The sequence below is a fragment of the Argentina silus genome, assembly GCF_951799395.1.
Source record: "Argentina silus genome assembly, chromosome: 15".
In the NCBI taxonomy this organism is placed as follows: Eukaryota; Metazoa; Chordata; class Actinopteri; order Argentiniformes; family Argentinidae; genus Argentina; species Argentina silus.
In genome coordinates, this window is record NC_139669.1 from 17,595,956 (window position 1) to 17,619,781 (window position 23,826).

At 44.7% G+C, this 23,826-nt stretch overlaps 5 protein-coding genes across 5 annotated transcripts in view; all 5 read right to left on the reverse strand.

The window, feature by feature from the left end:
* Nucleotides 1–23,826, reverse strand: part of LOC310816216 (protocadherin gamma-A2-like) — a gene marked incomplete at its 5' end in the record, with an annotated part of 66,906 nt that overhangs the window by 18,792 nt on the left and 24,288 nt on the right. The gene's annotated exons all lie outside the window — the stretch shown is intronic.
* LOC310816553 (protocadherin gamma-C5-like) lies at nucleotides 484–2,952 on the reverse strand (the record flags this gene model as incomplete). The annotated part of the gene is made up of 1 exon (XM_083686804.1): nucleotides 484–2,952. The coding sequence occupies one exon, from the start codon at nucleotides 2,950–2,952 to the stop codon at nucleotides 484–486; it is 2,469 nt and encodes an 822-aa protein (XP_083542930.1).
* On the reverse strand, nucleotides 7,875–10,343 carry LOC310816555 (protocadherin gamma-C5-like; the record flags this gene model as incomplete). The annotated part of the gene is made up of 1 exon (XM_083686806.1): nucleotides 7,875–10,343. The coding sequence occupies one exon, from the start codon at nucleotides 10,341–10,343 to the stop codon at nucleotides 7,875–7,877; it is 2,469 nt and encodes an 822-aa protein (XP_083542932.1).
* LOC310816217 (protocadherin gamma-C5-like) lies at nucleotides 11,465–13,933 on the reverse strand (the record flags this gene model as incomplete). The annotated part of the gene is made up of 1 exon (XM_083686279.1): nucleotides 11,465–13,933. The coding sequence occupies one exon, from the start codon at nucleotides 13,931–13,933 to the stop codon at nucleotides 11,465–11,467; it is 2,469 nt and encodes an 822-aa protein (XP_083542405.1).
* LOC310816557 (protocadherin gamma-C5-like) lies at nucleotides 20,466–22,943 on the reverse strand (the record flags this gene model as incomplete). Its single annotated transcript, XM_083686808.1, has 1 exon — nucleotides 20,466–22,943. The coding sequence occupies one exon, from the start codon at nucleotides 22,941–22,943 to the stop codon at nucleotides 20,466–20,468; it is 2,478 nt and encodes an 825-aa protein (XP_083542934.1).

Below are 23,826 nucleotides of genomic sequence, written 5' to 3' on the forward strand. Positions count from 1 at the left end.
TAACTTGTTCAGTAGGCTATATTAAAATGCTAAATATTTATCATGCAATTTTCACATGTTCCATACAAACCACGAGTAGGCCTAACCCAAAACCAAACAAATCAAAGTTATCAAACCAAAGAGAGATAATGAAGCCCTGGAATTCTATTTTGTTTTGAAAAATAAAAACAACAAACATCTTTAGTTTCAAAGCAGTTTTGTTAATTGTAAGCTCAATTGAATCTTGTTAAACAGGCAACTATAAGGCCTACAGGCTGAAACACACACACACACCCAATCCCCACAAACACACAAGAGAATGTGTATTTGAGGCCTAAATATAATAAAAAATCGTAATTGTCACAATATCAAACTCATAACTCTGTCCAGGTCCATGAAATACAGAGCATGTGTGTTGTGAGGTCACTGACGCTGATTATGATTCAGTCTTTTTCAGAATGATAATGATTGGCGTAAAACTAAAGAATCTAAACCGTCACAACACTACTGATCGCTGCTCACCTGCTGGCTCTCAAAGGTCCAGGCGCTGTCGGGTAAAGACGCGTCAAGGACGTTGATCATCTCCTTAAAGTCAGTGGTGCTGCTGGGCTTAACGAAGGTGAAATCACTGAACTCTGACATGGGAGAGAGACAGGACCTGAACGACTGACTATGAGACAACATGTCCCCTCCCAGGACCTCCACGTACTTAATAGGCCCGTCAGAGTTGAGCTGGATCTGCAGGTTTCTGTTGGGGTTCTTGTAGCCGTCATAGTCGGCCCGTCTCATGCAGCAACTACCGCTGCTTCTGCTGTTTCTAACGCACTTCACAGCTAAGATAACAAAAGTCAACAGAGACAGCACGGACACCGAGGCCAGAGAGAGGATCAGATAAAGGGTGATTCTGCCGCTTTTCTTGCTGGGCTCTGGCGCTTTCTGTCGGAGGTCCAAGATGGGTTCGTGGAGCCTGTCCTCTACCAGTATGGCCACTGTAACCGTGGCGGACTGGACCGGCTCCCCGTCGTCCTTTATCTCTATAAGCAGCCTCTGTGAGGAGTCATCCTGCTCGGACACAGCGCGTTTAGTCCTGATCTCCCCTGTGTAAAGATTGACAGTGAACAGAGACGCGTCTGTGGCCTCCACCAGCTTATACGAGATCCAGGCGTTATGGCCCGAGTCTGCGTCCACGGCCGTTACCTTAGTAACCAGGTGGCCCGCTTTAGCGGAGCGGGGCATCTTCTGATGAGAGAGAGAGCCCAGGACAGCGGAGGGGTAAATAACAGCAGGGGCATTGTCGTTCTGGTCCAGGATAAAAACATGGACAGTGGTGTTGCTGCTCAGAGTGGGAGAGCCGTGGTCCTTTGCCTGCACCAGAATCTGAAACACCTTCAGTTTCTCATAATCAAACGAGTGCATGCTGTAGATGCTGCCGTTATCAGAGTTCATGTACACGTAGGAGGACACAGACACGTCCTGCACTTTGGAGTCTAGGATGGAGTAGGAGATCTTGGCATTATCCCCGAAATCCAGGTCAGAGGCGGATACTGAGTAGAGTATGGCGCCTGGTAATCCATTCTCTTTTAAATACACATTATAGGAGGGCTGGGTGAATTTAGGGGGGTTGTCGTTGACGTCTATGATGCTGACAGGTATAGTTTTCTTTGTAGTCAGGGGAGGAGAGCCAGAGTCAGTAGCTGTTATCTCAATGTTATACTCTGAGAAGTTCTCGCGGTCTAAAACACCACTAGTTACTAATGCGTAATTATTAGAAAATGACGGTTTTAGACTGAAAGGATAGCCTCGAGGAAGAGTTAACGTGACTTTACCGTTATCCCCGGAATCAAGGTCCCGTGCACTGATCAAAGCCACAACCGTGCCACTGGGTGCGTCCTCGCGCACTGGACTCGGTGAGGAGGTAAGAATGATTTCTGGAGGATTGTCATTTACGTCTATTACCTCCACCTGCACGCTACAATGCCCTTCCATTTCTGGAGAGCCGTTATCTTTAGCACTAATATCCACTTCATAATTTGCAGCAGTTTCAAAATCTAACTGCCCTGTCAAAAATATTTCACCTGTGTCTGGATCAATATCGAAGGTAGAGAGCACAGACTCGGGAGTGCGCTCACCAAATGTGAACTTTATCTGCCCATTTTGACCTTCGTCAATATCCGTTGCTTTGAGTTTAACCATGAAAGTGCCTTTCATGCTGTTTTCCTTAATTGAAACTTTGTATATATTTTTTTCAAACAAAGGAACGTTGTCATTAATATCAAGCACCGTGATGATGATCTGTGAGGTCCCTGATCGGACAGGATTTCCCCCGTCCAGCGCTGTTAACAGTAGCTGGTGGACAGCTTTTTTCTCTCTGTCCAGAGATTTTTCCAACACGAGTTCGGGGACCTTCCTACCATTACGAAGGTCTTTTACCTTTAAACTAAAACACTCGTCTTTACTAATAGTATAAGATTTTAACGAGTTACTTCCAACGTCCGGGTCTTCTGCGCTCTCTAAAGGAAAACGCATGCCCGCAACAGCTAATTCAGATATTTTCAACGTGAGCTGCTTTGTAAGGAAACTAGGAGAATTGTCATTTATGTCTCGTATTTCCACCTCTATGCGGTGTAACTGTAGCGGGTTCTCGATGACAACCTGCAGCGGTAACACGCAGCTGGCGCTTTGTCCGCATAAAGTCTCTCTGTCTATTCTCTCATTCACAACCAGCTCGCCCTTCCCCGCATCCACACTGAAATACTGCTTCCCAGCCTCGGAGGCGACGCGCAGTTTACGGTCAAAAATCTCAGATAGTCCCAAACCCAGATCTTTAGCTAGATTTCCTACCACAGAGCCCTGTTTCAGTTCCTCCGGGATGGTGTAGCGAGTCTGTCCGTCTATTGTACTCCACAAGAGAAAGAAATGATGCCACCACAGAGCCTGCCATCTCCAGTCTCGGTATCCCATTCTCTTTGTCATCCCTGATCCGTTACAATGTGTTCACCATTGAAATACTGTATTTTCCAGAACAAAGAGCTTCATATTAAAATCCATCAGAAGATTGCATATTCCAGTTAGCATTTTACATCATTTTAAATCACGATAATGATAGTGTTTTCAGATCGTATTTCATCCCTGTCTGTGTGAGCGCATCCCTCTCTCTCCTCCAGCTCTGAGCATTGTAAGGGTTACGATGCTGTGGATGGGGGGAGGGAGTAGATCTCTTTGTACAGTTCTTTATGCTATTGGTGCACAGCACACATCCCTATCATCCAATAAGAGGCCAACAGAATTGGCTTCTTAAGGCCACAGTAGCCCCTCCTCCATGCGCTCCACAAAGCAGAGAGTGGGAATAATGTAACCATTATAATGTAATATTTCCCATTATATACTAATAGGCGAATCTGTAGTCTCGATTTACCAAAAATAGTGGCTTTACTGTATATACGACAAAAAAATCATTAGTAGAATGAAGGAATTTGGTGCATTTTGTAGGCCTATAGCCATTTTGAATAATTTCAGATACACAATTCCTTTGAAACAACAACAAGTATTCAATATGTGGTACTATATTAGTACAAATAATAATATAGACGTAAATTCGAGTGCGTAAACCAAGATTTGAATGTAATCCTCAAGCAAGAAATCGTGTTCATGAACAAACAATGTAGACCTATCAAATCGAGCACCATGCACGGAAACGAATAACTAAAGTTTAACACCAATCTGTAATGTATGTGACAGATAATAATTCACATTTGTAAATTAATTACATTTCCAGTTCATCGCGCACGGAGAACGTCTTGTCACTGTCGCTGTCCACACTGATGGTGCTGAACCCCTCAACCCAACCACACAAAACAATATAATACGGACAAAGCTTCCCATAACACCATTATTCAACGAATATTGCTGGACTAATGGTGTTGCACATGCAAGAAATATACATATTGCTCAATTATGTTATAACTTCGGAAACTTGGATGAGTCTGAAACTCATGGATCAGTCTGAAACTAGTTTTTGTTAAACGCTGAAATATTGACAAGATTAGATATCGGAGTAAATCGAATACGAACAAGTTATCATCTATCGAATGTAAAAGATGACTGGGAGATAGAAGCACTGTGTAAGTGAGTCACTAACGACAACATACACTCTGCTGTCTTTGATTATTGACGTCACAGTACAATAGACGAGAACATTAACCGTCACAATACTACTGATCGCTGCTCACCTGCTGGCTCTCAAAGGTCCAGGCGCTGTCGGGTAAAGACGCGTCTAGGACGTTGATCATCTCCTTAAAGTCAGTGGTGCTGCTGGGCTTAACGAAGGTGAAATCACTGAACTCTGACATGGGAGAGAGACAGGACCTGAACGACTGACTATGAGACAACATGTCCCCTCCCAGGACCTCCACGTACTTAATAGGCCCGTCAGAGTTGAGCTGGATCTGCAGGTTTCTGTTGGGGTTCTTGTAGCCGTCATAGTCGGCCCGTCTCATGCAGCAACTACCGCTGCTTCTGCTGTTTCTAACGCACTTCACAGCTAAGATAACAAAAGTCAACAGAGACAGCACGGACACCGAGGCCAGAGAGAGGATCAGATAAAGGGTGATTCTGCCGCTTTTCTTGCTGGGCTCTGGCGCTTTCTGCCGGAGGTCCAAAATGGGTTCGTGGAGCCCGTCCTCTACCAGTATGGCCACTGTGACCGTGGCGGACTGGACCGGCTCCCCGTCGTCCTTTATCTCTATAAGCAGCCTCTGTGAGGAGTCGTCCTGCTCGGACACAGCGCGTTTAGTCCTGACCTCCCCTGTGTAAAGATTGACAATGAACAGAGACGCGTCTGTGGCCTCCGCCAGCTTATACGAGATCCAGGCGTTATGGCCCGAGTCTGCGTCCACGGCGGTTACCTTAGTAACCAGGTGGCCCGCTTTAGCGGAGCGGGGCATCTTCTGATGAGAGAGCGAGCCCAGGACAGCGGAGGGGTAAATAACAGCGGGGGCATTGTCGTTCTGGTCCAGGATAAAAACATGGACAGTGGCGTTGCTGCTCAGAGAGGGAGAGCCGTGGTCCTTTGCCTGCACCAGAATCTGAAACACCTTCAGTTTCTCATAGTCAAACGAGTGCATGCTGTAGATGCTGCCGTTATCAGAGTTCATGTACACATAGGAGGACACAGACACGTCCTGCACTTTGGAGTCTAGGATGGAGTAGGAGATCTTGGCATTATCCCCGAAATCCAGGTCAGAGGCGGATACTGAGTAGAGCATGGCGCCTGGTAATCCATTCTCTTTTAAATACACATTATAGGAGGGCTGAGTGAATTTTGGTGGGTTATCGTTGACGTCTATTATGCTGACAGGTATAGATTTCTTGGCAGTCAGGGGAGGAGAGCCCGAATCCGTGGCTGTTATCTCAATATTATACTCTGAGAAGTTCTCGCGGTCTAAAACACCACTGGTTACCAATGCGTAATTATTAGAAAATGAAGGTTTCAGACTGAAAGGATAACCTCGCGGAAGTTGTAACATGACTTTTCCGTTATCCCCGGAGTCAAGGTCCCGAGCACTGATCAAAGCCACAACCGTGCCACTGGGTGCGTCCTCGCGCACCGGGCTCGGTGGGGAGGTGAGGACTATTTCGGGAGCGTTGTCATTAACGTCTATTACCTCCACATGGACACTACAATGTCCCTCCATTTTAGGAATACCCTTGTCTTTTGCACTGATGTCAATTTCATAATTTGTAGCGCTCTCAAAATCTAATTTCCCTTTCAGGAATATTTTTCCCAATACAGAATCAATCTCAAACAAAGACAATATCGAATCTGGCGTATGCACACCAAACGAATATTCAATATTCCCATTTTGACCCTCATCAACGTCTGTTGCAGCAGGTTTAATTATAAAAGTACCTTCAGCACTGTTTTCGCTAATAGAAACTTTATACACTGGCTTTTCAAAAATTGGAACATTGTCATTTATATCAAGGACTTTAATTGTTATTTGTGATGTTCCAGATCTGACAGGACTGCCTCCGTCTAGAGCTGTTAATAACAGTCGGTGGACAGCTTTTCTCTCTCGGTCCAGAGGTTTAGCCAGGACCAGTTCTGGGACTTTTCTTCCACCTGCGAGTTCTTTAACCTTTAAACTAAAACACTCGTCTTTACTAAGGGTATAGGACTTCAGTGAATTACTCCCAACATCTGGGTCTTGTGCACTTTCCAAGGGGAAACGCACACCTGCCGCAGTCGATTCTGCTATCTCTAATGTTACTTCCTTTGACGGGAAACTAGGGGAGTTATCATTAATATCTTGTATTTCAACCTCGACGCGATACAGTTGTAGCGGGTTCTCTATGACAACCTGCAGCGGTAACACGCAGCTGGCGCTTTGTCCGCATAAAGTCTCTCTGTCTATTCTCTCATTCACGATCAGCTCGCCCTTCCCCGCATCCACACTGAAATACTGCTTCCCAGCCTCGGAGGCGACGCGCAGTTTACGGTCAAAAATCTCAGATAGTCCCAAACCCAGATCTTTAGCTAGATTTCCTACCACAGAGCCCTGTTTCAGTTCCTCCGGGATGGTGTAGCGAGTCTGTCCGTCTATTGTACTCCACAAGAGAAAGAAATGATGCCACCACAGAGCCTGCAATCTCCAGTCCCGGTATCCCATTCTCTTTGTCATCCCTGATCCGTTACAATGTATTCACCATTGAAATACTGTATTTTCCAGAACAAAGAGCTTCATATTAAAATCCATCAGAAGATTGCATATTCCAGTTAGCATTTTAAATCATTTTGAATCACGATAATGATAGTGTTTTCAGATTGTATTTCATCCCTGTGTGTGTGAGCGCATCCCTCTCTCTCCTCCAGCTCTGAGCATTGTAAGGGTTACGATGCTGTGGATGGGGGGAGGGAGTAGATCTCTTTGTACAGTTCTGTATGCTATTGGTGCACAGCACACATCTCTATCATCCAATAAGAGGCCAACAGAATAGGCTGCTTAAAGCCACAGTAGCCCCTCCTCCATGCACTCCACAAAGCAGAGATAGTGGGAATAATGTAACCATTATAATGTAAGATTTCCCATTATATGCTAATAGGCGAATCTGTAGTCTTGATTTACCAAAAATAGTGGCTTTACTGTATATACGACAAAAACATCATTAATAGAATGAAGAAATGTGCTGCATTTTGTAGGCCTATAGCCATTTTGAATCATTTCAGATACACAATTCCTTTGAAACAAGAACAAATATTCAATATGTGGCGCTATATTAATATAGACATAAATTCGAGTGCGTAAACCAAGATTTGAATGCAATCCTCAAGCAAGAAATCGTGTTCGTGAACAAACAATGTTGACCTATCAAATCGATCATCATGCACGGAAACGAATCACTAAAGTTTAACACCAATCTATAGTGTATATGACAAATAATAATTCACAGTTGTAAATTAATCACATTTCCAGTTCATCGCGCACGGAGAATGTCGTGTCACTATCGCTGTCCACACTGATGGTGTTGAACCCCTCAACCCAACCACACAAAACAATATAATACGGACAAAGCTTCTCATAGCACCAACATTATTCAACGAATATTATAGGATTAATGGTGTTGCACATGTAAGAAATAAACATATTGCTCAATTATGTTATCATTTCGGAAGCTTGGATGAGTCTGAAACTCATGGATGCGTCTGAAACGCTAAAATGTTGATGATATTAGATATCGGATTAAATCGTATACGAACAAGCTATCATCTATCGAATAAAAAGATGAATGGGAGATAGAAGCACTGTGTAAGTGAGTCACTAACGACATCATACACTCTGCTGTCTTTGATTACTGACGTCACAGTACAATAGACGAGAACATTAACCGCCACAACACTACTGATCGCTGCTCACCTGCTGGCTCTCAAAAGTCCAGGCGCTGTCGGGTAAAGACGCGTCTAGGACGTTGATCATCTCCTTAAAGTCAGTGGTGCTGCTGGGCTTAACGAAGGTGAAATCACTGAACTCTGACATGGGAGAGAGACAGGACCTGAACGACTGACTATGAGACAACATGTCCCCTCCCAGGACCTCCACGTACTTAATAGGCCCGTCAGAGTTGAGCTGGATCTGCAGGTTTCTGTTGGGGTTCTTGTAGCCGTCATAGTCGGCCCGTCTCATGCAGCAACTACCGCTGCTTCTGCTGTTTCTAACGCACTTCACAGCTAAGATAACAAAAGTCAACAGAGACAGCACGGACACCGAGGCCAGAGAGAGGATCAGATAAAGGGTGATTCTGCCGCTTTTCTTGCTGGGCTCTGGCGCTTTCTGCCGGAGGTCCAAGATGGGTTCGTGGAGCCCGTCCTCTACCAATATGGCCACTGTAACCGTGGCGGACTGGACCGGCTCCCCGTCGTCCTTTATCTCTATAAGTAGCCTCTGTGAGGAGTCGTCCTGCTCGGACACAGCGCGTTTAGTCCTGACCTCCCCTGTGTAAAGATTGACAGTGAACAGAGACGCGTCTGTGGCCTCCGCCAGCTTATACGAGATCCAGGCGTTATGGCCCGAGTCTGCGTCCACGGCCGTTACCTTAGTAACCAGGTGGCCCGCTTTAGCGGAGCGGGGTATCTTCTGATGAGAGAGCGAGCCCAGGACAGCGGAGGGGTAAATAACAGCAGGGGCATTGTCGTTCTGGTCCAGTATAAAAACATGGACAGTGGCGTTGCTGCTCAGAGAGGGAGAGCCGTGGTCCTTTGCCTGCACCAGAATCTGAAACACCTTCAGTTTCTCATAGTCAAACGAGTGCATGCTGTAGATGCTCCCGTTATCAGTGTTCATGTACACGTAGGAGGACACAGACACGTCCTGCACTTTGGAGTCACGGATGGAGTAGGAGATCTTGGAATTATCGCCCATGTCTGGATCAGTGGCGGATACTGAACACAATATTTTACCTGGTGCGTAATTCTCTTTCACATACACCGTATAGGACGGCTGAGAGAATACAGGTGGATTATCATTTACGTCTAATATGTCAACATGTATTTCTTTTTCTGCTGTACGGGGTGGGGAACCTGCATCGGATGCTAATATCTTGATTTTATATTCCGGATTTTTTTCTCGATCAAGTTTCGAATCAGTCACTAGTGCGTAATGGTCTGAAAAAGATGGCTTCAATATGAAAGGGTATTCTGCAGGTAATCTTAAACTCGTTTTACCATTGTTCCCTGAATCTATATCTTTAGCGCGGATTAAAGCGACTACAGTCCCTACAGGAGAGTCCTCTCTAACTGGGCTAGACAAAGAAGTGATGATGATTTCAGGAGAATTGTCGTTCACATCCTGAATCTCCACCTGCACAGTACAATGACCGTCCATCGCAGGGGTTCCCTTGTCAGTCGCCCTGACGTCAAATTCATATTTACTTGACTGCTCATAGTCCAATGCATCGTTAACCGATATGTCACCAGTCTCAGAATGAATGGTGAAGGTTCTAAGTATAGTTTCTGACGTGTCCTCAGCAAACGAGTAAACTACCTCACCGTTCTCTCCGTCGTCGAGATCCACTGCTTTAACCTTCAAAATCACTGTCCCGCTCTGAGTGTCCTCTCTGAGAGGCAGTTCATACAGCGTTTTCTCAAATTGAGGGGAGTTATCATTAATGTCAAGAACATTTACAGTTATCTCTGTCGTTCCTGATCGGACCGGATTTCCCCCATCTATAGCAGTGAGAACAAGCTTATGGACCGACTTTTTCTCTCTGTCTAATAATTTCTGCAGAACCAATTCTGGGATTTTAACCCCGTTTTTGTTTGTTTTTACATTCAATGCAAAGTGTTCGTTTTGATTCAGTTTGTAAGACTTCAATGCATTTGAGCCGACATCAGGGTCAGCTGCGCTTTTGAGAGGAAACCGCGTACCAGCAGCAGTGGATTCAGCAATATTTAAAACATGCTCGGTCTTGACAAAGACCGGTCGATTATCATTTATATCCTGTATTTCAACTTCAATACGGTGTAACTGTAGCGGGTTCTCTATGACAACCTGCAGCGGTAACACGCAGCTGGTGCTTTGTCCACATAAAGTCTCTCTGTCTATTCTCTCATTCACGACCAGCTCGCCCTTCCCCGCATCCACACTGAAATACTGCTTCCCAGCCTCGGAGGCAACGCGCAGTTTACGGTCAAAAATCTCTGATAGTCCCAAACCCAGATCTTTAGCTAGATTTCCTACCACCGAGCCCTGTTTCAGTTCCTCCGGGATGGTGTAGCGAGTCTGTCCGTCTATTGTACTCCACAAGAGAAAGAAATGATGCCACCAAAGAGCCTGCCATCTCCAGTCTCGGTATCCCATTCTCTTTGTCATCCCTGATCCGTTACAATGTGTTCACCATTAAAATAGTGCCCAGAACAAAGAGCTTCATATCCAAATACATCACCAAAATACTCCAAGTTAGTAGTTTCTCAAATATCCCTTACATCGTAGGAGGTTTTATTGAAATCTATAAATTATCTCCGTGTGTGAACGCATCCTTCTCTCTCATCCAGCTCTGAGCATTGTAAGGGTTACGATGCTGTGGATGGGGGGAGGGAGTAGATCTCTTTGTACAGTTCTGTATGCTATTGGTGCACAGCACACATCTCTATCATCCAATAAGAGGCCAACAGAATTGGCTTCTTAAAGCCACAGTGGACCCTCCTCCATGGGCTCCACAAAGCAGAGATAGTGGGAATAATGTAACCATTATAATGTAAGATTTTCCATTATATACTAATAGGCCAATATGTAGTGTCGCCTTACCAGAATACTGGCTGTATATACGACAATGACATCATCAGTAGAATGAAGAAATGTGCTGCATTTTTTATCGCCAATTATGAATTATTGTAGTGATGTAGGCCTAACTATTGAAACAACTAAACAGATTCGTGGCACTACTACTTCAAATCATAATATCGATGTAAATTTGAGTGCGTAAACTAAGATTTTAATTTAACTGTTTATGAACACACAATATATTGCTAAAATGAAGCCCCATTCATGGAAACCAATAAAAGAAAGATTCAAACCAATTTTAAATCAATGTGACAGACAATAATTCACATTCGTAAATTTATGAGATTTCCTTCAGATTTCAAACCATCGCGCCCACAAAAACCTCCCTATTATTCAATGGCAGTGTCGTGTCACTGTCCACACTGATGGTGCTGAACCCCTCAGCCCAACCGCACAAAATAATATAATACAGACAGCGCTTCTCTTAACAACGTAATTGTTCAACGAATATTGTGGACTTAATGATATCATGTTGCACATGTAAGAAATACAAACGTTGCAAAAGTATGTGATAACTTCTGAAACGTGGATGAGTCTGAAACTTGCACCAGTTGGGCATTTAAATAATATGAGTAAAATATGTATTCTTCACTATGATGATGATTATTGACGTCACAGTACAATAGACGAGAACATTAACCATTACAGCACTACTGATCGCTGCTCACCTGCTGGCTCTCAAAGGTCCAGGCGCTGTCGGGTAAAGACGCGTCAAGGACGTTGATCATCTCCTTAAAGTCAGTGGTGCTGCTGGGCTTAACGAAGGTGAAATCACTGAACTCTGACATGGGAGAGAGACAGGACCTGAACGACTGACTATGAGACAACATTTCCCCTCCCAGGACCTCCACGTACTTAATAGGCCCGTCAGAGTTGAGCTGGATCTGCAGGTTTCTGTTGGGGTTCTTGTAGCCGTCATAGTCGGCCCGTCTCATGCAGCAACTACCGCTGCTTCTGCTGTTTCTAACGCACTTCACAGCTAAGATAACAAAAGTCAACAGAGACAGCACGGACACCGAGGCCAGAGAGAGGATCAGATAAAGGGTGATTCTCCCGCTTTTCTTGCTGGGCTCTGGCGCTTTCTGCCTGAGGTCCAAAATGGGTTCGTGTAGCCCGTCCTCTACCAGTATAGCCACTGTGACCGTGGCGGACTGGACCGGCTCCCCGTCGTCCTTTATCTCTATAAGCAGCCTCTGTGAGGAGTCGTCCTGCTCGGACACAGCGCGTTTAGTCCTGACCTCCCCTGTGTAAAGATTGACAGTGAACAGAGACGCGTCTGTGGCTTCCGCCAGCTTATACGAGATCCAGGCGTTATGGCCCGAGTCTGCGTCCACGGCGGTTACCTTAGTAACCAGGTGGCCCGCTTTAGCGGAGCGGGGCATCTTCTGATGAGAGAGCGAGCCCAGGACAGCGGAGGGGTAAATAACAGCGGGGGCATTGTCGTTCTGGTCCAGGATAAAAACATGGACAGTGGCGTTGCTGCTCAGAGAGGGAGAGCCGTGGTCCTTTGCCTGCACCAGAATCTGAAACACCTTCAGTTTCTCATAGTCAAACGAGTGCATGCTGTAGATGCTGCCGTTATCAGAGTTCATGTACACGTAGGAGGACACAGACACGTCCTGCACTTTGGAGTCTAGGATGGAGTAGGAGATCTTGGCATTATCCCCGAAATCCAGGTCAGAGGCGGATACTGAATAGAGTATGGCGCCTGGTAATCCATTCTCTTTTAAATACACATTATAGGAGGGCTGAGTGAATTTGGGGGGGTTGTCGTTCACGTCTATGATGCTGACAGGTATAGTTTTCTTGGTTGTCAGGGGAGGAGAGCCTGAATCAGTGGCTGTTATCTCAATATTATACTCTGAGAAGTTCTCGCGGTCTAAAACACCACTAGTAATCAATGCGTAATTATTAGAAAATGACGGTTTTAGACTAAAAGGATAGTCTCGCGGGAGTTGTAAGGTAACTTTACCATTATCCCCGGAGTCAAGGTCCCGTGCACTGATCAAAGCCACTACCGTGCCACTGGGTGCGTCCTCGCGCACTGGGCTCGGTTGGGAGGTGAGGACGATTTCGGGAGCGTTGTCGTTAACGTCTATTACCTCCACCTGCACACGACAATGTCCCTCCATTTCAGGAATACCTTTGTCCTTAGCAGTAATATCAATCCGATAAGAAGCAGCCTTCTCATAGTCCAGTTCCCCTTTTAAAAATATCTCTCCGTTTAGCGGATCGATCTCAAACATTGATAACACTGAATCTGGTGTTCGGGCACCAAAAGAAAATATTATTTCTCCATTGGGACCCTCATCGGCATCCGTGGCTTTCGGCTTAATAATGAACGCGCCTTTCACACCATTTTCGCTTACTGACATTTTATACACAGCCTTTTCAAACACTGGAAGATTGTCATTGTTATCAAGAACTGTAATGATTATCCGTGACGTCCCGGATCTGACCGGATTGCCCCCATCTAGAGCCGTTAAGAGTAGCTGGTGAACAGCCTTTTTCTCTCGGTCTAAAGGTTTCTCCAGGACCAGCTCAGGGACCTTCCTACCATCTTCAATTTCTTTCACTTTTAAACTAAAACATTCGTCTTTACTCAGGGTGTACGACTTCAACGCATTACTGCCAACATCAGGGTCCTCTGCGCTTTCCAATGGAAAACGGACGCCCGCCCCGGTCAATTCTGCTATTTTTAACGTGAGCTCCTCTGTAAGGAAACTAGGAGAATTGTCATTTATGTCTCGTATTTCCACCTCTATGCGGTGTAACTGTAGCGGGTTCTCTATGACAACCTGCAGCGGTAACACGCAGCTGGCGCTTTGTCCGCATAAAGTCTCTCTGTCTATTCTCTCATTCACGACCAGCTCGCCCTTCCCCGCATCCACACTGAAATACTGCTTCCCAGCCTCGGAGGCGACCCGCAGTTTACGGTCAAAGATTTCAGTTCGTGCCAAACCCAGATCTTTAGCTAGATTTCCTACCACAGAGCCCTGTTTCAGTTCCTCCGGGATGGTGTAGCGAGTCTGTCCGTCTATTGTACTCCACAAGAGAAAGAAATGATGCCACCACAGAGCCTGCCATCTCCAGTCTCGGTATCCCATTCTCTTTGTCATCCCTGATCCGTTACAATGTGTTCACCATTGAAATACTGTATTTTCCAGAACAAAGAGCTTCATATTAAAATCCATCAGTTAGAATTCCAGTTAGCATTTTACATCATTTTGAATCACGATAATGATAGTGTTTTCAGATTGTATTTCATCCCCGTGTGTGTGAGCGCATCCCTCTCTCTCCTCCAGCTCTGAGCATTGTAAGGGTTACGATGCTGTGGATGGGGGGAGGGAGTAGATCTCTTTGTACAGTGCTGTATGCTATTGGTGCACAGCACACATCTCTACTATCCAATATGAGGCCAACAGAATAGGCTGCTTAAAGCCACAGTAGCCCTGCTCTGTGAATAGTACTGAGAGTGAGAGCAATGTCCTTTAGACAGCAACATACGGTGGTGTGAACACAAACATTTGTGGTGAGACGGTGATCACTTGATATTTGCTAAATTTGGAATACTGCCATATATTATATTGATCATGCCATAGGCCTCACTTAATTCCTTTGAAACAACAAAGAATTCAAGGGGATGGTCTCTGTCCACACCACTGGTGCTGAAATTCTAAACTTTCCATAAACCAGGGAAAACGGGGACACTCTATAGATCTGGTACAATGGAAGCACATCAAATACCTTAGCAGAGATTGCCAGCTTCGCTTAATACCACAATAGAGAAATGTATGTGATTTATTCAAAATTCTGGTCAATCATTGTGAGTGAAGACTTGGAAAATTTGAAAGAGACACCAGTTGGGTATGTTTTGTTAAGCTGAAATAGTAATGGCCTGAAATATTTGAGTAGCCTACATAATACGACTGAAAAAGGAAGCCACTGTCTGTAGAACGGTGCAAAAACTTAGACCTACATGGTTGATGACAAAATACATCACACAATGAAACACAATCTGAATTTGAATTGTCATTCCACAAAACGGACGCGTATCGATTACCTAATTAAAAATCGAATTGTATCCTCACAATACGCTGGTAAAGTTGAACGTCACTGACACACCCAAACAAGCACAGCGCTGTAACGCTGACATAATAATGAAGATATTTGGCGTCCAAACTTGATCTCACTGTATACAAATTAACTAGTCTTCATTATTTCGATTTCCCCATCACCCCAGAAACGGAGACGGTGTGAAAAAAAATGCAGTGTAGTGGATTTATTTTCAAAATCGGTTTTCAGCTATATTTGCGACTGGTCATGTAAGCCACGCTACTTGTACCACACTTATAAATAGGGCTTCAATAAAGGTTCCTCCAAGATCCTCAAAGATTCTCTGAGAACTTTCGGTCTCTTTACACTGAAAAATACCCCCAATAGGTGCCTCTAAGAACCCCTTATGTGGTGGGGTTCACTGACGAGGCTCGTGAGGTTCTTTGAGGAATTTGAAATAATAACTGAAAACGCTCGTGACAACATTTGAATTTGAGACGTTAGGAGAAACCTTCGAAAGGTAAAGTTGGGTCGCTGTTTCCTCTGAATTGTATGTCTAAATATCAACATTAGTATCTCAACTTACTCAGAGGACTGTTAGTATATTAATATGGTCTACTGTGAACATCCTCCGGCTGTTAATGAGCCGGCTGTTAATGTAACGTTAGCTAATAAGAACGTCGAAACGGGGGAAAAGACCGTTGCTAACCAGCTAGCAAACAAACGCTCTGCGGAGAGGAATGATTGCTAGCTACATTGTAATTCGTTTCGAGTGCCTCCTCACTTGTTATTATCGTCAGCCTAAACATTGTTGTGAGCAATTTCTCCAATGTGTTATGTTACTGTATTTTAGCAGGCAGGCAGGCTCACATTTGAAAATAACTTATTACTCCTATAAACAAGGCTTATAATTGATTGTGTTTTGCTGAAAATCATTTTACAACTTTTAAAAAGGTTCCTCAATAAACCATGAAGGGAACCTCTAAAAGAGCCTCCAGGAACTTTTTCTTTTTAGAGTGCAGTACGAATGTCAAATGAAAATATTTGATGATGCTAGAAAAAAAAAAAAAGCTTTATTTCCTAATCTCAGAGCTTCCATTACAAACTTGCTATGTTTGTCCACAGACAGCTTCGTTGTCATGGTATTCTTTGATTATGATGCAATCACTTTACCAACGTATATCGGCCTATCATGGATGACTCAAAATGTGATGTTATAATTAGTGTGGGATCAACGCGATATGTGTTATGATGATGTCACACTGACAATGATATCAAAAACGGTATTCTTCACTATGATGATATACATCACACAAAAAATGGCTATAAACCAGAATTTAAACCGTCACATACAATTTTTTTCGCTGCTCACCTGCTGGCTCTCAAAGGTCCAGGCGCTGTCGGGTAAAGACGCGTCTAGGACGTTGATCATCTCCTTAAAGTCAGTGGTGCTGCTGGGCTTAACGAAGGTGAAATCACTGAACTCTGACATGGGAGAGAGACAGGACCTGAACGACTGACTATGAGACAACATTTCCCCTCCCAGGACCTCCACGTACTTAATAGGCCCGTCAGAGTTGAGCTGGATCTGCAGGTTTCTGTTGGGGTTCTTGTAGCCGTCATAGTCGGCCCGTCTCATGCAGCAACTACCGCTGCTTCTGCTGTTTCTAACGCACTTCACAGCTAAGATAACAAAAGTCAACAGAGACAGCACGGACACCGAGGCCAGAGAGAGGATCAGATAAAGGGTGATTCTCCCGCTTTTCTTGCTGGGCTCTGGCGCTTTCTGTCGGAGGTCCAAGATGGGTTCGTGTAGCCCGTCCTCTACCAGTATGGCCACTGTGACCGTGGCGGACTGGACCGGCTCCCCGTCGTCCTTTATCTCTATCAGCAGCCTTTGTGAGGAGTCGTCCTGCTCGGACACAGCGCGTTTAGTCCTGACCTCCCCTGTGTAAAGATTGACAGTGAACAGAGACGCGTCTGTGGCCTCCGCCAGCTTATACGAGATCCAGGCGTTATGGCCCGAGTCTGCGTCCACGGCGGTTACCTTAGTAACCAGGTGGCCCGCTTTAGCGGAGCGGGGCATCTTCTGATGAGAGAGCGAGCCCAGGACAGCGGAGGGGTAAATAACAGCGGGGGCATTGTCGTTCTGGTCCAGGATAAAAACATGGACAGTGGCGTTGCTGCTCAGAGAGGGAGAGCCGTGGTCCTTTGCCTGCACCAGAATCTGAAACACCTTCAGTTTCTCATAGTCAAACGAGTGCATGCTGTAGATGCTGCCGTTATCAGAGTTCATGTACACGTAGGAGGACACAGACACGTCCTGCACTTTGGAGTCTAGGATGGAGTAGGAGATCTTGGCATTATCCCCGAAATCCAGGTCAGAGGCGGATACTGAGTAGAGTATGGCGCCTGGTAATCCATTCTCTTTTAAATACACATTATAGGAGGGCTGAGTGAATTTAGGGGGGTTGTCGTTGACGTCTATGATGCTGACAGGTATAGTTTTCTTTGTAGTCAGGGGAGGAGAGCCCGAATCTGTGGCTGTAATCTCAATATTATACTCTGAGAAGTTCTCGCGGTCTAAAACACCACTAGTTACTAATGCGTAATTATTAGAAAATGACGGTTTCAGACTGAAAGGATAACCTCCAGGAAGAGTTAGCGTAACTTTACCGTTATCCCCGGAGTCAAGGTCCCGGGCACTGATCAAAGCCACAACCGTGCCACTGGGTGCGTCTTCGCGCACTGGACTCGGTGAGGAGGTGAGGACGATTTCAGGAGGATTGTCATTAACGTCTATTACCTCCACCTGCACACGACAATGTCCCTCCATTTCAGGAATGCCTTTGTCTTTGCCGCGAATATCAATACGATAAGAAGCAGTCTTCTCATAATCCAGTTCCCCTTTTAAAAACATCTCCCCTGTCAACGGATCAATATCAAACGTTGACAGTACTAAATCTGGCGTGCGTTTCCCGAAAGAGTACTGTATCTCGCCATTCGGACCTTCATCAGCGTCCGTAGCTCTCGGCTTAATAATGAAAGTACCTTTGACACTGTTTTCGCTTAAAGATACTTTATACACAGACTTTTCGAATACTGGGAAATTATCGTTAATATCAAGCACAGTAATTGTTACCTGTGATGTCCCAGATCTGACTGGATTGCCCCCGTCTAGGGCTGTTAATAGAAGCCGGTGGACAGCTTTTTTCTCTCTGTCCAATGGTTTCTCCAGGACCAGCTCAGGGACATTCTTTCCATCCTCAATTTCTTTCATTTTTAAAGTAAAGCATTCGTTTTTGCTCAGAATATAGGATTTGAGCGAATTGCTTCCCACGTCAGGGTCCTCTGCACTCTCTAATGGAAAACGCGTGCCTACTGCAGCCGATTCTGCTATTTCTAAAGTAAATTCATTCGTGAGGAAACTAGGAGAATTGTCATTTATGTCTCGTATTTCCACCTCTATGCGGTGTAACTGTAGCGGGTTCTCGATGACAACCTGCAGCGGTAACACGCAGCTGGCGCTTTGTCCGCATAAAGTCTCTCTGTCTATTCTCTCATTCACAACCAGCTCGCCCTTCCCCGCATCCACACTGAAATACTGCTTCCCAGCCTCGGAGGCGACCCGCAGTTTACGGTCAAAGATTTCAGTTCGTGCCAAACCCAGATCTTTAGCTAGATTTCCTACCACAGAGCCCTGTTTCAGTTCCTCCGGGATGGTGTAGCGAGTCTGTCCGTCTATTGTACTCCACAAGAGAAAGAAATGATGCCACCACAGAGCCTGCCATCTCCAGTCTCGGTATCCCATTCTCTTTGTCATCCCTGATCCGTTACAATGTGTTCACCATTGAAATACTGTATTTTCCAGAACAAAGAGCTTCATATTAAAATCCATCAGTTAGAATTCCAGTTAGCATTTTACATCATTTTGAATCACGATAATGATAGTGTTTTCAGATTGTATTTCATCCCCGTGTGTGTGAGCGCATCCCTCTCTCTCCTCCAGCTCTGAGCATTGTAAGGGTTACGATGCTGTGGATGGGGGGAGGGAGTAGATCTCTTTGTACAGTTCTGTATGCTATTGGTGCACAGCACACATCTCTATCATCCAATAAGAGGCCAACAGAATAGGCTGCTTAAAGCCACAGTAGCCCTGCTACTGAGAGAGTGAGAGCAATGTCCTTTAGACAGCAACATGCGGTGGTGTATGAACACGAGCATTTGTGGTGAGACAGTGATCACTAGGTATTTGCTCCATTTTGTATACTGTCATCTATAATCTGGATTATTGCCATAGGCCTCACTTAATACCTTCGAAACAATACTTAAATATTCTATATTTGTCACTATTAATAGTGTTAAGAATATATGAAAGCGAGAGGAAAATAAATACATTCTTTAAGATGTAATCCTTGAACACAAAATAATGTTTTACTATTCACATGAAGCCCAATATAAGGAAACATTAATACTATATTAGGCTATATCAAAACTAATCTGATCTTGCATACAAATGAAAATACTTCACAACATGTGTAACTGACATTTCATGTACCACAACACTATTGGATCAACGGGAGGGTCGCTGTCCACTCCACTGGTGCTGAAATACTAAACCCTACATAAACCAGGGAAAACGGGGACAGTCTCGGGAGCGGGTACAATGGAAACACATCAAATACCTTAGCCGAGATACTCAGCTTCTCTTAATACCAAAAGACAGAAATGTTTGTGATTTATTCAAAATACTGCTAAATCATTGTGAGTGAAGACTTGGAAAACTTGAAAGAGACACCAGTTAGGCATGTTTTGTTAAGCTGAAATAGTAATGGCCTGAAATATTTCAGTAGCCGACATAATACGACTAAAATAGGAAGCCAATGTCTGTAGAACGGTGCAAAAAACTTGATAAACGTGATAAAATATATCACAAAGTAAAACACAACCGTGAATCTGAATTGTCATTCCACAAAACGGACGTGTATCTGTCCTAATTCAAAATCAATACGCTGTTGAAGTTGAACGTCACTGCAGACACCCAAACAAGCACAGCGCTGTAACACTGACATAATAATACAGCTCTTTGGCTTTAAAACGTGATCTTATCGTATTCAAATTGACTAGTGTTCGTTATTTCGCTTTCCCCATCATCCCATAAACGGAGACAGTGTAAAAAACTGTGCAGGTTAGAAGATTCATTTGCAAAATTAGGTTTTGAGCTATATTAGCGACTGGTCACGTCAGCCACGCTACATGTACTAGTACGGATGTATCCAACATAAAATACAAATATTTTATCACGCTAAAGAAATCGCTAAAATAGCTTCATTTATTTGTCATATAGAGCGTCCATTACAAACTTGATATGTTTGTCCCCAGACAGCTTCGTTGTCATGGTATTGTTTGATTATGATGTAATCACTGTACCAACGTATATCGGCCTATCAGGGATAACAACAAATGTGATGTCATAATTAGTGAGAGATCAAAGCGATGTATGTCACACTGGCTGTGACATTAAAAAAATGTTATTTTTTTCACTACGATGATTTATATCACACACAACAATTCTATAAACCAGAATATAAACCGTCACATACTATTTTCTTCGCTGCTCACCTGCTGGCTCTCAAAGGTCCAGGCGCTGTCGGGTAAAGACGCGTCTAGGACGTTGATCATCTCCTTAAAGTCAGTGGTGCTGCTGGGCTTAACGAAGGTGAAATCACTGAACTCTGACATGGGAGAGAGACAGGACCTGAACGACTGACTATGAGACAACATTTCCCCTCCCAGGACCTCCACGTACTTAATAGGCCCGTCAGAGTTGAGCTGGATCTGCAGGTTTCTGTTGGGGTTCTTGTAGCCGTCATAGTCGGCCCGTCTCATGCAGCAACTACCGCTGCTTCTGCTGTTTCTAACGCACTTCACAGCTAAGATAACAAAAGTCAACAGAGACAGCACGGACACCGAGGCCAGAGAGAGGATCAGATAAAGGGTGATTCTGCCGCTTTTCTTGCTGGGCTCTGGCGCTTTCTGTCGGAGGTCCAAAATGGGTTCGTGGAGCCCGTCCTCTACCAGTATGGCCACTGTGACCGTGGCGGACTGGACCGGTTCCCCGTCGTCCTTTATCTCTATAAGCAGCCTCTGTGAGGAGTCGTCCTGCTCGGACACAGCGCGTTTAGTCCTGACCTCCCCTGTGTAAAGATTGACAGTGAACAGAGACGCGTCTGTGGCCTCCGCCAGCTTATACGAGATCCAGGCGTTATGGCCCGAGTCTGCGTCCACGGCCGTTACCTTAGTAACTAGGTGGCCCGCTTTAGCGGAGCGGGGCATCTTCTGATGAGAGAGCGAGCCCAGGACAGCGGAGGGGTAAATAACAGCGGGGGCATTGTCGTTCTGGTCCAAGATAAAAACATGGACAGTGGCGTTGCTGCTCAGAGAGGGAGAGCCGTGGTCCTTTGCCTGCACCAGAATCTGAAACACCTTCAGTTTCTCATAGTCAAACGAGTGCATGCTGTAGATGCTGCCGTTATCAGAGTTCATGTACACGTAGGAGGACACAGACACGTCCTGCACTTTGGAGTCTAGGATGGAGTAGGAGATCTTGGCATTATCCCCGAAATCCAGGTCAGAGGCGGATACTGAGTAGAGTATGGCGCCTGGTAATCCATTCTCTTTTAAATACACATTATAGGAGGGCTGGGTGAATTTAGGGGGGTTGTCGTTGACATCTATGATGCTGACAGATATAGTTTTCTTTGTAGTCAGGGGAGGAGAGCCCGAATCAGTGGCTGTTATCTCAATATTATACTCTGAAAAGTTTTCGCGGTCTAAAATACCACTGGTTACCAATGCGTAATTATTAGAAAATGAGGGTTTCAGACTGAAAGGATAACCTCGAGGAAGAGTTAACGTGACTTTTCCGTTATCCCCGGAATCAAGGTCCCGGGCACTGATCAAAGCCACAACCGTGCCACTGGGTGCGTCTTCGCGCACTGGACTCGGTGAGGAGGTGAGGACGATTTCAGGAGGATTGTCATTAACGTCTATTACCTCCACCTGCACACGACAATGCCCCTCCATTTCAGGAATACCTTTGTCTTTGGCAGTAATGTCGATTTCATAGGTTGCAGAGCTTTCAAAATCTAATTCCCCTTTTAACAACATCTTTCCCGTTATCGAATCAATCTGAAATACAGATAATATAGAATCTGGTGTGTGGTCACCAAAGGCGTATTTAATCTCTCCATTGACCCCCTCGTCTGCGTCCATAGCTTCAATTTGTATCAATGAGGAGCCAATAGCACTGTTCTCATTCACATTTATCTTATACAAAGCTTTTTTAAACACGGGGACATTGTCGTTATTATCCAGAACACTAATAGTGATCTGTGATGTCCCGGATCTGACTGGACTGCCCCCGTCTAGAGCTGTCAACAGTAACTGATGTACAGCCTGTTTTTCTCTGTCCAGCGGTTTATCTAACACTAGCTCTGGCACCTTTCTCCCACCCGCAAGTTCTTTCAACTTCAAACTAAAACATTCGTCTTTACTCAGGGTGTACGACTTAATCGAATTACTGCCCACGTCAAGGTCTTGGGCACTCTCTAAAGGAAAACGTGTGCCTACAGCGGTCAATTCTGCCATTTTCAAAATGCGCTCTTTTGTGAGGAAACTAGGAGAATTGTCATTTATGTCCCGTATTTCCACCTCTATGCGGTGTAACTGTAGCGGGTTCTCGATGACAACCTGCAGCGGTAACACGCAGCTGGCGCTTTGTCCGCATAAAGTCTCTCTGTCTATTCTCTCATTCACGACCAGCTCGCCCTTCCCCGCATCCACACTGAAATACTGCTTCCCAGCCTCGGAGGCGACGCGCAGTTTACGGTCAAAAATCTCAGATAGTCCCAAACCCAGATCTTTAGCTAGATTTCCTACCACAGAGCCCTGTTTCAGTTCCTCCGGGATAGTGTAGCGAGTCTGTCCGTCTATTGTACTCCACAAGAGAAAAAAATGATGCCACCACAGAGCCTGCCATCTCCAGTCCCGGTATCCCATTCTCTTTGTCATCCCTGATCCGTTACAATGTGTTCACCATTGAAATACTGTATTTTCCAGAACAAAGAGCTTCATATTAAAATCCATCAGAAGATTGCATATTCCAGTTAGCATTTTACATCATTTTGAATCACGATAATGATAGTGTTTTCAGATTGTATTTCATCCCCGTGTGTGTGAGCGCATCCCTCTCTCTCCTCCAGCTCTGAGCATTGTAAGGGTTACGATGCTGTGGATGGGGGGAGGGAGTAGATCTCTTTGTACAGTTCTTTATGCTATTGGTGCACAGCACACATCTCTATCATCCAATAAGAGGCCAACAAAATTGGCTTCTTAAAGCCACAGTAGCCCCTCCTCCATGCGCTCCACAAAGCAGAGAGTGGGAATAATGGAACCATATTTTCCATTATATACTAATATCCGTAGTGCTGTCTTACCAAAATATTGGCTTTACTGTATATATAACAAAAAATCATCAGTAGAATGATTTTGCTGCATTTTGTAGGCCTATAGCCATTTTGAATAATTTCAGATGCACAATTCCTTTGAAACAACAACAGATATTCAATATGTGGCACTATATTAGTACAAAGAATAATACACACGTAAATTCGAGTGTGTAAACCAAGATTTGAATGCAATCCTCAAGCAAGAAATCGTATTAATGAACAAACAATGTAGACCTATCAAATATCATGCACCATGCATGGAGACCAAGAACTAAAGTTTAACACCAACCTGTAATGTATGTGACAGATAATAATTCACATTTGTAAATTAATTACATTTCCAGTTCATGTTCAGTTCGCGCATGGAGAATGTCATGTCGCAGTCACTGTACCCCATGGTGCTGAACCCCTCAACCCAACCATACAAAAACAATATAATACGGACA